This window comes from Pipra filicauda, unplaced genomic scaffold (genome assembly GCF_003945595.2).
Source record: "Pipra filicauda isolate LSUMZ 115617 unplaced genomic scaffold, ASM394559v2 scaffold27_size4233163_pilon, whole genome shotgun sequence".
Taxonomy (NCBI): Eukaryota; Metazoa; Chordata; class Aves; order Passeriformes; family Pipridae; genus Pipra; species Pipra filicauda.
In genome coordinates, this window is record NW_024104398.1 from 1,067,664 (window position 1) to 1,084,856 (window position 17,193).

At 39.4% G+C, this 17,193-nt stretch overlaps 1 protein-coding gene across 2 annotated transcripts in view; it reads left to right on the forward strand.

The window, feature by feature from the left end:
- The window catches only part of SLC24A4 (solute carrier family 24 member 4), a 97,459-nt gene that overhangs the window by 46,232 nt on the left and 34,034 nt on the right, over positions 1–17,193 (forward strand). For both annotated transcript variants that reach the window (XM_039382670.1, XM_027746101.2), the window contains exons 3-5: positions 9,715–9,791; positions 11,008–11,082; positions 12,939–13,023. In XM_039382670.1, coding sequence (XP_039238604.1) covers positions 9,715–9,791; positions 11,008–11,082; positions 12,939–13,023 — 237 coding nt within the window. The remainder of the gene's footprint in view (positions 1–9,714; positions 9,792–11,007; positions 11,083–12,938; positions 13,024–17,193) is intronic.

The following is a 17,193-nucleotide window of genomic DNA, read 5'->3' on the forward strand; positions in this document are numbered from 1 at the left end:
TTCTGAATGACAGCTGCTCTGGCAGCTCTGAGGGTTGCTTGTTTGTTCATTCTCAGTGTTTTCTACATGTGATTTGTTCAGTTTTCAAGAAACCTGGTAGCTTTTCTGGCTACCAGCAGTTCAACTTAATCTGTGGTCTGACTTGGGTCAAGTCAAATTTTGCCAGTCGTTTTGCCATTTTGAATGTGATTATCACTTCTACTGGGGATATATCAGGCAGGAAATAGCCTCATAGTCTATGTTATTGGAGGTCTATCTCCAGCAGGTATAAGGAGGTAGTAACCACCCTATTTTATTCACTGAAGAAGAGTAGGAAGAAGGAACTTGGTTGTACAGAAAAGTATTTGTATCATCAGTTTGCAAGCAGAGATGTTCATGGAACAGTATCAGTAATATTTTATAAGGAAAGATGTTATTTCCTGCCCCTCCATTTATGTCCATTCATAAATGTGATCATCTTAATATTAGCTCTGTCACTGATAGTCACATTTTCTTTTTGAAGGGCAGTTTTGATCCCATTGTTATGTGGTATCAGTGGAATAATAATGAATCCCAAATGAGGTCCTCAGATGTTCAGAGAGGAAGATGACTTCTACCTTGGACCAGATTCACTTAACTGATCCCTCTTGCTTGCATGTTCAAGCAGCACAGGGAAGATTTTCTTCCTGATATGAAATTCTGTATTGTAGGGAAATCTGTCAAGGCCAACTTCTGTGGTGATTGTTCTTTGTACACCTAGTGAGAGAGTCATTTTGGGACCCAAGGAAGAGACAGTGATCTGACTGTCAAGCTATTCATTAGGCATAATACAACAACACTATAGATAAGAGCAGCTTCAGTGCATACTCGGTAACAAAACTGGGGAGTTAAAAACCCACTATCTGTAAAAGTGTCCTTTTGTGCCAGATGGAGTGGGTCATTTGAGAGAGGGTTACTAGTCCCCGGTGTCTTAAAATTATGTTCGCTTTTTGTAGTATTTTCAATGAAGTGCTACAGCTTGTCCAGTTGATTTTCAAAGCCCACTGTTACGCAAACCAGATTGTCATTTTCCCTGGAAGTACAGTTTATTAATAGATCTGTAGTGAAATCCCCTTGCAGATGCTATTGACATGTCAGACAAGGCAGCCTCTCCTTGGCCTTATTGTGAGGTTAACAAACTGAGTTTATGAATGGATAGGCTGAACGATGAGCATAAATACTTTCCATCTTTTAGCTCTGGAAGAGATTTTAGAGTCTGACTGGGAGTAAAAAAATAAGATGTTGTACTCATAGTGCGATGCAACGTTTGATTCTCTAGCTTGTTTGCAGCTGAAAGGCTTGTCTTTGAAAAACATAAGGAATGATTCTTTTCTATGGAGATGAAAAATTGCCTGACCTTTCAATAACTGTCCTTTCTTATGTGAATCACAGTATTGATAGGTAATCCAGTCATTATCCCTTTTCCCAAACCTTTTCTCCTATCAGGCAGTGATCTTTCCAGGGACATCACTTTCTATCTATATTTAAAAAAGAAACAACCAAACTGAGTCCAAAGCACTGCGCACTCTCTCTTCTAAATGAACCAAGATGCTGTAGATCGTAGAAACCATCAACTTTCAGGAAGCAAAAAATGAGAGAAAGGCGAGGGGGAGAGGGAATTCGAATGTATGAAGCTCAAAGTGGGAACTGAGAGATAAATTCCATGTAGAAGACACCATTTTTTACTGATGTCTGTGGTTAAGTCATAGAGTGGTCATGAGGTAGTACAATATAAACCTGTTCATATTATTCCACAATATTTATTCAGTCCTGAGAGCCAGAATTATTCCCTTTGAGCTGGGAAATGACATACCTGAATAAGCTGCACCAGTGCTGGACCTTGCCAATGTTTGAACTGGTTTGCCAGCCTTGGCTCAGAGTAGTGTAAACAGAGCTGAGGCAGTATGCAACAGTAAGTAAAGGGGAGAAGGTGAAAATCATTTTAGTATCCTGGTTTAGGAATCTGAGGTGTGAAATAGAAAGGTTGGTGTCTGTGGGTGGGGTTTTGAAGAATACACTTGTGCTTTGTGGGAAGCAAGTGCCATAATCACAGAAGAGTGAAGAGTTAGAAGAGTTCAGAAATTCTGTGACTGGTCTGAAGGCCAGGGAAGAAAAAAAAAAGAAATATGATTCCAAACCTTGGGAACCTTTTAGAGTTATTTAGAGAATCTTAAATCCATTAACACAACGACCAGTACACATGAAATGCTGCCATTGGATATGCTGATGCTTTCCCATGTTGGAGTACTTGTGTCATCACTGACTCCTTAAATCAGGAGTTGAGATTTCACTGTGACTTTCAGTTTTCTTTGATGGATAATTCTTAATGTGTTTTTGTTTCATTGTTTGGCATTGACTTAATGAATGCAAATACTTTTCTTTTCCATAAAAGAGAAAAGAAACTCAAGGTAAGTCCAGGACTTAATAAGGTATTAATTTTGCTTTTTATTGTAGCTAGTCCAGTTTTTTATAGATATTTTCGTAACTTCATATTGATGGAAGGGGAGTCTTTCAAGTATTTCATTAATACATCATCCTTTAAAATCATATATCAAATGGATTTAATTGTTGATAATTGAGTCAGTTTTTTGCCTTGTAAGCTGTCACTTACCATTGCACATATAATTGCATTTGGCAGTCCTCTTTTTGGTTGAACAATGCAAATTGAATTAATATACCACAAAGATAAAATTTGCTCATAATTCTACTTTTTGTGAGGTGAGGGCTATGGAGGAGGATGCTTAGTGTGCCTCCCACCGTATGGTACTTTGCCTGCAAAGAGAAAGCTTGATCTTTGACATCACACACATTACGTGGATGCACAAATGTCTATCAAAGAAGTTGAGTGTTTCATATAATTTTATTGCGCTTCGTTTGGATGCTTTGTTTCTGTCCAGGTAGTATAATGCACAAAATGAGTTTACTGAAGTGGTATCTCTGCAGAAGTGTTCTTGCAGCACTTTTCAAGTAAACGTGTGTTTTTCTTTGAATAGCGCGTTCCGGATTTGCTGTTACACTGTGCCTAGGTTAGTATCCAGTGGAAGTTGAACTGAGTATTTGAGGGAAAATCCACATGTCATCCTGCTACAGAAAACTGGAAGCATCTGTCTAATGGGAATGGGAGCTTAAAGCTTGGTAATTCCTGTTTTTTCCAGAGGGCATCTAGCATTATCAGTGAAATGTTATTTATGTCTTCTTTGATCCTTGTAAGATTTATAAGTTACCAGCTTTCATGTATAAAAGCAGTTGCTGAGTATACAATTTTTCTTCACTGACAATTTAGAGTTAAGGACATGTTAGCTTGTGATTTTAGAAAGGGTTATTTTAGAATTTGAGATTTATATTTTTTCATTACTTTAGGCTTCCTGTAATTCTTTAAAAATATACCTTTAATGTACTATGGCACATTTATTATATCTAATTTGGGAAGCATTATTAAAAAGGAGGACTTTCATCTGATACATTTTATATTTGAGTAAATATAGTTTCACTGTGATGGTAAGATCCTTGCGTTTACTTTGTTTCTGGTGTTAACAGTAGAATACATAACAAAAACAAGTCAATACTTTTCTATGAGCAAAAATAACCTGCTGTTCTTTTCTGAAGTACACAATTACTGTCACAATATTGACAGTGCACTGGTTGTGCAAGAGGATCAGATGAGTGTATTATGTCATTCCCCGAGACTATCTACATGTACTGAGGTCACCACAGTAGTTTCTAAAACTGTCACCACTTCAGCACCTGAGCTAATATGTGAAACATGACAGGACCCTTTTGACATTGCTGGAAAAGAGATTATGAGAGGAATTTCTCCCATTACCTTCAGGATGCTTTCAAAGTTGTTACCATCTTTCTGTAAAAATCTTCCCAGTGCACTGATTTTGAAGAGCAGTATGGGCTAAAGTCACAAATGTTTTGAAAACAAGAGTGATTCTAAGACATTCTGTTCATTGCAACTCAACTGATATAGGCCCTATGCGTTCGGGGAAATGATGTTGGAAGAAGTGTTGATTTTTTGGCTTTCAGTCAAATCTTCTAGCAGATTATATTAGTAAAGAATTATAAATTAATGCAAGTTGCAGTACCATGAAGTCTGTGGCAAGTTCAACTCCTGTCATACAAACTGTTGACATTTTGCTGCTGACACCAGGTAACAATGCATGCAGTTTCTTGACAGACATAAAGAAGCTCACGCAATAATGAGTCTGTTCACTGTCACTGAGGCACAATTATATATGTATGAACACAACACCAGGCCTTGGAAAGATGAGGATCTGAAATGTGAAAAGGGAGTTGCATATAAGCTGAAATACACTAAGTGCAGAGGTGCCTAAAGCTGCTTGCAGTGCTTAAACAAATAATACAAGTTTGAAATATTCAAGCTGGCTTGTGAATATGATTATTAAGGGGATAAAAGTGGAAGTATGTAATTCTGTCTCTGTCTGTCCTTCTTCCTCTTATACCTGTGCCCTGGGTGCATCTGATGATCAGCAATCCCTGAAGGCCAGGGCAAAGATATAGGCATTGCAATCTGTAATGTGCCTCAAGGCACAGAGGAGCATGGGCAGAGGAGCAAGATGCAGGCTTAGAAGGGGCAGTGGGCTTCTGCATATATTTGAGTAACCCCCTTCCTGCTAAGGCAGGAGCCAATTACACATCTTCCTTCAAACATCTACAGATTCCTTTATCCTGTGAGGAAAAATTTTAAGAGTTGTAGTGGGCTTGCATGTAGTTGAATGCTTAGCAGGTGTTAAGAGTTGGCATGTTTGTTGTGAGTAAATCAACTGCTAATAAGGTGAAGAAATCACATGTCAAGGCAGGTTATAAAACCACAGATCCACGTGGTTGTTGAGATGGTTGTCAGGCTTAGGAGATTTTGAAATTTAACTTCATTGGCAGCCTGCCTGTCACAGTAGGGATAGGGCATGTGGGAACAATGCTCTGACGACACCCGGGATTAATCCAGTAACAGCCTAAATCCAGGCAGGTGTCACTGGCGTGCCAGGGTTACCCCAGCTGCTGCCTGCCAGCACTTCACTTCAGAGCCATGCAGACAGCTTATGCTGTGCAGCTGCTCTTGGGTTCTGTTCTGAGGCGTGCTATTTGCATGCCTTGTATAGCTCTTTAGCCACAGACAGCTCAGCTAGAGCTTTTTATCAACAGTGAATCATCCTTTCTGTCATACCATAGTAAAGGATTTTTTTGTGTCCATGACTCAGAGAAAAAGGTGGTGGTGTCCCCTCCAAGTCGTAGCTGGATAAGCTGCTTTTGTTTCCCCACTCATTTCATGATTGGAGAGAGGGAACAAGCTGCAGAATGATGGCAATTTCAATATAGACTTGGCTTTTTAGTGCCCTCCCTTCCTCCTCAAATCTGTGCTGGATAAGATGAGCTGTAGCAGCCACGAGTTTGCAACAGTACCAGCAGGATAAATATTTCTGGATTTCTAGCTGATTTTAAGATGATCAGTGTATGTTCCCTTCCTTTTTTTGGCAAAGGTTAGCCCCATTAGATGTACTGCTCTTCATTTCATCTCCTTCTCCCATCTGTTCTGTCTCTTTTCAGTAGAAACCAAGGAGATGTAGCTCCCACTCAGGCAGCGAGATAGCTCCATCTCCCATATATGAGAAAATATCTGTGTGAAGTAGAGCGATGCCCTGCCATGTACACAAATCACATTGTACTGTGAAGGCAGGTTGTGCTCTCTCAAACTCTGATAAAGCCATATCCTCTCTATCAGCTTAAACAGATGAGGGAATACCACTGCCCCTCTCAGTTCAGTGTTGTTGAATTCCCAGGCCTAAGCTAGGATACAAAGGAATCCAAACAACTTGTTTCTGAGAAACCAGATTATCAAAGCAGTAGGTAAGAAAAACAAATAATTATTTAAAATAATAAATAATAAAATCATTTTATTTACATTTTATTTATTAGATAGCCATTTCATTAAGGAAAAAAGCTCCAGAGCATTGTTTCATTTCCCTGATTTTTAAAGAAGATTTTATAGTGTCTCTTTGTGAGAACAACTGCATACCATGAGTTCTGTGTAGAGAGCAGCATTATCTTTGAGAAAAGTTGTCTTCATGTTAATTCATTTAATATTACCTCTATGAGGCAAGCAGATATTTATTACATGTAATTGTTTATTACTAATACTATTATCACCAGACTATATTTGAAGCAAGACAGTTTGCAGTGAAGATGGTTTGTATTTGTTTTGTGATCAGATGTCTAGGCTCATTTTTATCTTCTGGCTTTTACCTTTGCCATCTTCTGTACTTCTGATTTCCTATTTAGTATTAACTGTGGATAACTGAAGTCCCATTAGAAGTATTAGAGAGATAGTGATTTTTGTTCATGCTTCTTAAAACCAGTTTATACTGACTTGACCATATATATACTGTGAAATATTTTGAGTTATACTGTGAAATATTTTTTAGTCAACTGAATGAGATTACCAGGTAGGTAATACTTCCCACGTAGCACATGCATTTTGCAAGGTTAGGGGACAGGCGTATATTCCCTCTGCTGTATGGTGGGAGTAAAGGGGATGGTGCTTCTGACACAAACTCCTGTGATGGGAGCCGCAAACCTTTGCATCCGATTATGTGAAAGGATCTACCTCATGTGCAGGGTCCTGTTATCATTGCTACAGACTTAGGCCAGGGCTCTGTTCTTTCCTGTCCTAATGCATTGCTGGAATATGTGTATTCTCACAGCTGCATCTTGAATGGAGGAGGCAGAGGACAAAATGGGAGATGCAGTACAAAAAATAGTATACGTGTCCTGAATACATCCATGTGGGCATGGTTTCAGCTAGTGATGTAAGAACAACCATATTATGTAAGATGCCAGCAGCTCTGGGTCTTTTCTCTCAAAGGAGAAGTTTCCTTAATGCTTTTTTAGTTAGTAATCACTTCAGTTAATATCAGTTGTTAATAGGCAGAATTTATTTAAAACCACATGCTTTGGGTGCATTGTACGAATGTCAACTGTGAATACAGTGTCTGTCTCAAAACTACAATGCAACCACTTTTCTCTTGGTTTATGTATATTTCCACCATCCTTTTTGTTGTCTGATGGTAACAGTGATGAAAACTAAACAAAAAGGAGGAAATTTTATTCACATATTTTAATTTTAGAAGTACTTGAATTTGTTTGGCTTGATAGGCAAATCTCTGTTATTTAAAGTGTGGTTGGCATTTGTATGGCAGTGCTATTTTCTTAAACTGTTCCATAAGGTCACAAATCTCATTACAGTGCAAATCGTGGCCCTTGAAGACAATGGAGTTCTGTAGCAGCTCAGACCACTTTCTTGAAGCTAGTCCTGGAAACTGTTGTGCTGATAGTCTTTAGTCACTGAAGTATTCTGCATACCCTTGAATGTGAGCAATGGGGTATTATTGTGCTATTGTGCTGATGTATTTATGTATTTATTTCCACTATTGTTTTCATTTTTCCTGGTGGTGACAATAGGAGGACCAGGAATAGAACGTTTCCCTAGGAGTAGGATCAGATTCAGGAGTGCCCAAGCGAAATTTACTACAGTTGTGTATAGTTTTTGTTGTCTGAGATGTAAAAGAAAAGGAAAGCTCTATTCAGTACCACATGCTGATACTGGTTCCAGTCAGAATATAACAGTAAGACTAGATCTTAATGGAAAGCCTAATGCAAATCAATAACGGAATTAGAGTCAGTCATTGCTACTGAACGTCTGTTGTTATGCTAAATATTCTGCAGAGTGTTAGTATTTTTAACAAAAGTATAGTGGTTCTCAAATACTAAGAGGATTTAAAAAGATTTCATAAAATGTTAACTTCAAATTTTGAAAGGTAAGTATGAATTATGTATATAGGGTTTTAAACACTGCTTGTTGCCACTGTATTAATTCAAAGATAATATATTTATGATAGTGGGCACTAAGGAAAAAACAGAGCTAAAGGATATTCAACTTTACATGGGGAAACTGTTCGAATCTGTCAAGCTAGACATTTGCAATATATGTAAGTGTGTGTAGTACAGATAAGAAGAGACACTTTTGTATTTATCTAAAACTGAAAGACTAAGTAGATGAGAAGTCATTTGGGTCTTTAAAATTAGAAAATTCCTCTCACTGCAGGTAAGATTTTCAAGTGTGTTTGGTGATTACAGGTAACTCAAATTTAAGATCCTCTAAAAAGTGTAATCTTCAAAGAGTTACAGTTCAACGTTTCCTGAAAATAAGGCTGGGTTAGTGTGTTTTAAGTTTAGTAGCTAAAAAACATCAACCATACCTCAATTTCTTTTTTTTCTATGTTCGTGGTTATTGTTTGCAGAATTATATCAAAAATGGAGAAAATATGGCATTGAAATTTAAAATGGGACAGCATAAATATCATATATTCTGCTCTTAAGCATTTCTTTAATGTGGCAGACTTGAATATGGGGAAGATGATCATATATTCCCTCTGTTTCCTTTGCCCCGATTCAGTATAGTATGGTAAATTTGTTAGAACTTTCTGGAGCTTATCTTGTTGTCAAGCTACGTCTGCAACTCCTTGTAGAAAGGAACATACCTTTCTAAATAATAATTTATTGATTTCAGTTCATTTGGATTCCAGTGGATTCCAGTATTCAGCACTAGCTGCACCTCAGGTACTGTGTTTAATTTTGGGTCCCTCATTACAAGAAAGACATTGAGATGCTGGAGCATTCTCAGGGAAGGGCAACAGAGCTGGTGAAGGGTCTGGAGCACAAATCCTGTGAGAAGCAGCTGAGGGAGCTGGGGGTGTTTAACCTGGAGAAAAGGAGGCTCAGGAGAGACCTTACCGCTCTCTACAACTACCTGAACAGAGGTTGTAGCCAGGTGAGGATTGGACACCAGGAAGAATTTCTTCCCTAAGAGGGTTGTTGAGCTTTGGAGTGGGCTGCCCGGCAACATTGTGGAGTCACCATCCCTGGAAGTGTTCAAGAAATGACTGGATGTGGCACTTGGTGCTATGGTTTAGTTGGCATGGTGGTGTTCATTCAAAGGTAGGACTCTATGATTTCAGAGGTCTTTTCCAACCTTTATGATTCTGTAAAATAATTTCCACCCTTAGACTTCCCATACTCCTGTCTGAGGCACCACAGATCTTTATCCCTGCCTGTCTTGTCAGTCACAGTCAGAAATCCCCAAACTCATGTCTTTGAATGTTCCTGTTGTTCACCTACCATTTATGCTTCATTCCTTCCTTCAGCAGATTTAGATAGTAGACTTTCTTTAGAAAGTGCTTGGAATCACTTTAATATTTGTGAAATGATTTGCAAGACTGCAGAACGCTATAGTTTATAGCTAAGAGACTGATAGAAGGTTACAACCATTGCGTAATTTTTCAGATAAGACACAAAGTCAGAAGTATTGTTTCAGGATGAATTTTTGTGCCTGTACCTATCACAGAGGAGATAGTATAAATAAGGCTTTAAGCATGTGAAACTCTTAGTACAGTGGAGGTTAGTTTAAGTCACTGGAGCGATGATAATAGTACCTCAATACCAGTTCTTTGTTTTTTCTGCAGAGAAGAAAAGAAATTCTGAAATGGCAAACTATAATGTAATACATCGGAAGAGACACTCATGTTTGATCATATGTTTCTACAGATTAATCCTTATTTTTCACTCTTCCATTTAAAAAGGTTGTAATTTTTTTTTTTAAAAAGTATATTTCTCTTTTAGCCATTCATGAATTTCCTGAAGATATCTTTACAAATAAAGAACGTCGGCAAGGAGGAATTCTGCTTCATATCATTGCTGTAAGTTTTTCTCTGCTGTGCTAAATTTTTGTTTTCTTTTTATGTTATTTATTTTTGTTCTTCTTTTAATTTTTAATAAGATATTAATCATCTTAGAGACCTTACTAAGTAGAGCTCTGTATATATCAACATGTTTCTAATACTTTGATTTCAGTATTTCTAATATGTCTATATGTAGAGTACAAGTGCTTAAAAGGTAACATCTTAGGGACGTGGTATAGTGGTGGACTTGGTATTGTCAGTTTAACAGTTGGAGTTGGTGATCTTAAGAGTCTTTTCCAACCTAAACGATTCTATGACTCTATGATTTATTTAGGAAAATTGTGCAAGTCTGAATTTGCAATGCCTACTCATTCATCCTCTTGGAGATAAAATCATGGCAGCATGGATCACAGACTTCTGCTTGTATTTCATCTTATATAGACAGAGTTTGGGATTCCTTTATCAAAGACATTTAGCATGGTGTAGAAGATTCTTGTGTCTCTTTCCTTCCTTTTGTGCCTCTATGCAAAAGATACAATCGTAATTAAAAACAACTCAAAATAAATATAGAAAGTATCATGTGGAGTTTTACATTTTATTGTAGAAAACACAAAGCAAGTAAGGCCTGCAGGCTCCAGTTTTTCATTCCCAGCTCAGGGAAGGTAAGAAGGAGTTGTGTTTGATGGACAACAGCAAGGTTAGGCCCGCTGCATGGGCACAGCACAGAAAGCCACATAAGACAGTAGGAGAATCACATGTATGCAGGGAACCAGGATCATTCCCAGGAGTTTTGGTGCAGTGATGCATGGCCAGGGTCCGCTCATTTCCAATTGTAATTATTTCCTGAGTATTATTGTAATTATTTCCTGAGTTAGTCAACTTGGTATTACTTTCTATTTAATTACTTGGTCTGATAATTAAATGAAAATGTAGAAGATGATTATGTAACTTCGTAAGCCTTATCCATTACTTTTCTTTAAATGAAGTCTGTTGTGGCACCCTATTCTGTCAAACTGTGGTACCTTTCACATTCAAGAATCTGACAAACATTCTTGTTCTAAACTAAATCTTACATTCAAAATTCTGGTTTCACGCAGGGAGATTTTTATTTGAAATGGAATAAAAAATAAAGCTATATATTTCTGCTAGTTTGAATAAAAATAGCATTACCTTTTTTCCTCTTTTCATGTACAGGAAAAATCTGAAGCATTTTCTGAATTTATTTTCTTTACAGGCTCTTTATATGTTCTATGCTTTGGCCATAGTATGTGATGACTTCTTTGTTCCATCCTTAGAGAAAATATGTGAGGTATGTTAGAGAACTTTATTACTCTTTTGGAATTTTATGTAGAGAATATTACAGAATCAAACATTTTTGTGATCGCTGTTTGCAGTTCAGTCCTGTCAACTTTTTGGCCTTGATCCTTTTCAAGTGATTTGAGCTTCCATCAAAAAATGAACCTGTGGTCTGTGCACACTTGTTCCGTGGCTACACTCAAGCAGAAAAAATCAGAGATTTAATGAGATCAGATAGCAAAACTCACTCTTAAAATACCTGAAGCATGTAGCTAGAAGAGATATGGCTTATGGATGAGTTGGGTTTATTATTGTGCTCCTGGTTTTAATAGTCACTTGTGAAAAGAAATCGTAAATAGATTAATTAATGTATTATGCAAATCTAATTGCACATCTACCACTGTATCATCAAGGAGAAAGGAAGTGTATGCGGTTCTAGCATAAAGTGGAGAAAAGGGAGAATGTGTGATGGTTTGATATGGAAAGAGAATACACATTTTTTAAGCAAAAAAAAAAGTAAATATTATGCCTTTATGTAATTGTTGAGAAGACTTTGCAAAAATTACGTGGGATTCTAATTCAGTGATTTGATGGGGACAGGGTAGAATTTATACTTGGCATGTAAATGTTGTTTTAAGTAAGACTTTGGTGAACTACTATGAAATGAATACACAGTACAAATATAGATATTAATTCCTTTTTGAGGGCAAAATGAAAATCTCATCTGCTTTGTTTTTAAACAAAAATATGAGTGACCATTTTCTGAAGAACTCCTTTAGCTAGTTAAAAAGTCTTTTTTCCTATGGCTATATGTACTAAATTTCCGTTATTGTTACAGCTATGTACTTACACTTAGCAGAAGAAGAACAAATAGAAGATAAGGGAGGTGGTCAATAATAGTAAGATACTCAATAGGGATCTTTCCCTTCAGTTGTTCTGTTTTCAGTGTGCACCTTAGACACGATATTTAAATTGTACCACTTTGGTTGTACCAGTTACTGGTTACTGATCCTTCATAAAATCTTTACCTCTTGTCTCATGTTCTGCTGAACATTAAAACAACTTAGAAGAGTTCAAATAGCACACTTAGGTTTGAGGTCCTGCAACAGTATGACTGGTAACAGATCAAATTTGTGTTTATGTTTTGTCAAGTTGTGTAGGGTGCCATTGTCATCAGCTCAGAATGGTTTCAGCCAAATTGCGTGAAAAATACAGTATTTTTATACTTGTCCTTTTGTCACTGATTACTTTTGTATCCTTGAAGGAAAAACAGTGTACTAAAGATGAGCTTAGAGACTCTCAAAAAGGAAAAAACTTTTCCATAAAACCTGTTTATAGTTCAAGGGAAAGATCTTCATATGGTGTTAAATTGATGGAGCCCACTTATGAAGCTATGCATGTTTATGCTGGTCTGAGAACTCTAGGTTATCTATATCCTATTAGAGCTTAAGAGACACTCATAAAAATAGATCTGTCTACCATACACAGGCCTCTGTGTCTAATAGGACTAATTTTATCTGTGTCAGCGGACTCACTTTTGATTAACAGTTGTTAAGTGAAGCCAGAATCATGCCAGCTGTTAGTAAGATTTATTCACAGAGGTTATATTTTTCTTGTATGGATTTTTATTTTCAAATTTTAGAAGCCCCAAGAGTTGCCCTTAATTCTTGAATGATTGTGTTTAGAGTTTCAAAAGTAAATTAATGAAAACAATTTGAGATGTTTACAGTCTTTTTGAATCTGCAGAGATGCTTTTCTTTGATCAGCTGCATGTAAGCCACAATTGACTATTCAGTTACACACATAACTGTAGAACTCCACAATGTAAATACAGTAGCAGTGTTGAAATTACCAATTGTTTTCTTCCAGAAACTACATTTGAGTGAAGATGTTGCTGGAGCCACATTCATGGCAGCAGGGAGCTCCACTCCAGAACTGTTTGCATCTGTTATAGGTATGGAGCCCACACACAATCTTTTATTAGATCTGCTGTTAAAAAATCAGCAGCAGATCAAGCACAGGTACCCAAAAGTGCTACCATTCTTCTGTCAATTTATAATCAGCAATTGCAGCTGTCAGCTAGTCTGTGGTTCATGGTATAATTAACTACTCAAAATATCTCATGAAACTATGAGTCTCCTCTCAAAACATAGAGAGGAATGTCTCATTCTGAACACAGGAAGTAAAAGGAGAGATTCATTGAAGTCCCCTGAGAGATAATTTGATATATTTGGAAATGGATTAAGAGCAGCCCTGAGGAAAAAGACTTGGGGGTGTTGTATGATGAGAAGCTCATCATGATCTGTCAATGTGCAGCCCAACATGCATTTGCAGCCGGCTGCATCACAAGAAGCGTGGCCAGTAGGTCGAGGGAGGTAATTCTGCCCGTCTACTCCATTCTCATGAGACCCCACCTAGAGTACTGCCTCCAGCTCTAGGGTTTCTATTGGAAGGGACCATTAAAGGTCACCTAGTCCAACCCTCTCCAATAATCAGGGACATCTCCAACTAGATGAGATTGCTCAGAGCTCCATCCAACCTGACCTTGAATGTTTCCAGGGGTGGGGCCATCACTGAGTAATCTGTACCAGCATCTCACCACTCTCATTGTAGAAAATTTCTTCCTTTTATCTATTCTGCATCTACCCTCTTTTTAATTTAAACCCATTACCCCTTGTTCTAGAGGTCCTACTAAAAAGTTTGTCCATATCTTTCTTTTAAGATCCCTGTAAGTATTGAAAGGCAGTAACAAGATCTCCTCAGAGCCTTCACTTCTCCAGGCTGAACAAACTCAACTCTCCCAATCTGTCCTCACAGGAAAGGTGTTCCACTCCTGATCATCTTTGTGGCCCTCCTCTGGACTCGCTTCCACAGGTCCGTGTCCCTCCTGTGCTAGGGATCCCAAGCTGGACTCAACACTCCAGATGGGGCCTCACAAGAGCAGAGTAGAGGGGCAGAATCTCCTCCTTTGACCTGCTGGCCACGCTGCTTTTGATGTAGCCCAGGATGCATTTGGCTTTCTGGGCTGCAAGGGCACATTGCTAGCTCATGCTCAGCCTCTCATCCACCAGCACCCCTCAAGTCCTTCTTGGCAGGGCTGCTCTCAATCTGTTCATCCCTCAGCCTGTTTTGGTACTAGGGATTGCCATGAACCAGATGTGGGAAGTTGCACTTGACCTTGTTGAACCTCGTGAGGTTCACATGCACCCACTTCCTGAGCTTGTCCAAATCCCTCTGGATGGCATCCTGTCCCTCAGGTGTGTCAACTGCACTACATATCTTGATGTTGAACTGCAGAGTTGCTGAGGATGCACTCGATCCCATGCCTATGTCATTGATAAAGATATTAAACACTACTTGTCCCAGTATGTACCTCTGAGGGACATTAGTTATCACCAATGTTTATGGGGACTCTGAGCCATTAACCACTACCCTCTGAATGCAACCATCCAACCAATTCCTCATTCACTGAACAGTCCACCCATCAAATCCACATCTCTACAATTTAGGGAGGAGGACATTGTGGGAGACTGTGTCACACACAGATGACATTCATAGTTCTTCCTTCCCTTCTCCACTGATGCAGTCACTCCATCATAGAATGCCACTAGGCCAGTCAAGCAGGAGCTGCCCTTGGTGAATCCATGCTGGTTCTCTGTAATCCCCTCCCTGTTCTCCATGTGCCTCAACACAATGTCTTGTAGGATCTGTTCCATAGTCATCCCAGGCACAGAATTGAGGCTGACAAGTCAGTAGTTCCCAGGGTCCTCCTTCCATGGGAGTGGTTTCCCTTTTCCCAGTCACTTGGGACTTCACCTGACTGCCATGACTTTTCAAATATCACAGAGGGTGGCTTGGCAACTACATCAGCCGGTTCCTTCAGGACTCTGGAATACATCTTGTCAGGTCCCATGGACATACACACAGGTTCCTAGGTGGTCACAAACCTGATCTCTTACAGTGAGAAGATCAGAAAACTGTTGCTGAAAGAGACTCCAGGCCAATTTAGTGTATAAGATAAAGAGAGCAGGTCCTTTAATGAGGCCGTAGGCCCAGGGGAATACACACCACGCGCACGCACCCAGAGAGTGGTTCTATGATTTTATAATAAGGTCCACCCAATCCCAGATCTGTCCAACACTGGTTCTGCCCCCCGACATGCTCCTTTGGGAATTAGGTCTGGGGGCCTTTGGGACCCCTTGTTAGTCAAGCTGGTGTCCTGCAGCTCCCCATGGTCACTATATTGATGGCAGCCTTAGCTTAGATGCCCACCCGGCACAGCACCTGCATCCCAGAACTTCTGGGCTCAAGTGGTCCGTCAGGCTCAGCCTCCCCGACAGCTGGGACTACAGACGTGCGCCACTTATATAAAGATGGACTTTGCTCCCCACAGTTCCCATCTTCCCATTCACTCAAGGGGTGCAGGAAGACAGGTTGCCAATGGGGACTGAGGCAAAATGTTGTTGAGTACTTCAGCCTCCTCCTCATCTGTTGTTGCCGGTTTGACAGCCTTGTTTATCAGGGGAGTATGCTTTCTTTGACCTTCCTTTTCTTGCTTACATACCTGTAGAAGCCCTTTCTGTTATTCTTTTCATCCCATGCCAAGTTCAGCTGCAGCCATGCCTTAGCCTTTTTGACCCTATCCCTACACACACAGGCAGTATCCCTATATTCTGCCTAGGATACCTGTCCCTGCTTCCACTGCCTGTGGAAGGTTGTCTTGCTGTTTAGTTTGACCAGCAGTCTCGGCTCAGCCATGATGGTGTCTTGCCTTCCTTTCCTGATTCCTTAGACCTTCAACATGGTTGTTGAGAGTTCTTGTGCTTTATGGAAAACATCCTGAGATCCAGCTCTGTCCTGCTCCCTTGTCCCTGTGGGCAGTTTCTATTGAAGTTCAAGGAGCTACTGACTAGCTCCTTGAACAGTTGAAAGTTTGCTTTCCTAAAATTCAGCGTCCTGACTTTACTTTTTGCCTGACCCATATCCCTCAGGACTGCGAACTGCACCACTGCATGATCACTGCAGCCCAGGCTGCCTCCAGTCTCACATGCACTGGTGACCAATGGTCCAGCATTGGATTCTTTATGGTAGGGCTGTCTATTACCTGGCTGAAGAAGTTATCCTCCATGCACTCCGGGAGCCTCCTGGATTGCCTACAGCTCGCCATGCTTCTTTTCCAGCAGATGTTGGATGGTTGAAGTTCCCCTAGCAGGACAAGAGCCTATGAGTGTGATGCCTCCTGTAGCTGGAGCAAGAAGGCTTTGTCAGTAGGCTCCTCTTGATCAGGTGGCCTGTAGTAGACATCGATAATGAGGTTCCCTTTGTTGGCTCAGTCTCTAATTCTTACTCGTAGTCTTTCAACCCACTTGTGGGTATTCTTCAGAGACAGCTCTTTGAAGTCTATCCATTTCTTGATGAAGAGGGCAACTGCCCCCACCCCTCTGTCCTCACCTGTCCCTTCTGAACAGCCTGTAACCACTGATAGCAGCTTGCTAATCATGGGATTTGTCCAACCAGGTTTGGCAACTAGATTGTAGCTTTCTAGCAGCACGATGGCTTAAATTAGATAAATCTGTCTTTAGTAAAGCCTTTGTTGTCTTTCTGCTGCTATCCTGATTGACATTTTTACAAACTTTAGGGAAAGACTGTCTAAAGGAATGCATCATAACCTCGCATCCAACTTACTAAAAAACAGGAAGTGTAAGCCTTTAGGGCTCACTTTAGCAATCATATAACTTTAGCGAACGTTATCTGGTTGCTCACCTGGAAGAAAGATTTCTGTGCTTTATTATACTGGAAATAAATTCCATGCTTCTAATGACTGACTGGAGATGCTTTATACTCTTCTGAATGGATTACTGCACCACTAACAATCAAGCTGTGAAACAGAACTTGCTGTTGAACTAACTAGCTAGGAAATCATTTACTTTTAATAAAAGCATATATGTAGATATTTTAAGCCAGAACTGTGGAGCCTAAACTAAAAGCACAAAAAAGAGAAAAGAGAGCATTAATTATGAAACCTGCTTTGCTTAAACTTTCAAACAATTTCTTCAAGTAGTACTTGTTCTAAGTGACCTAAAATGAAATGACAGAGGTAATTATGTATGTTTTGCTCCCTCTG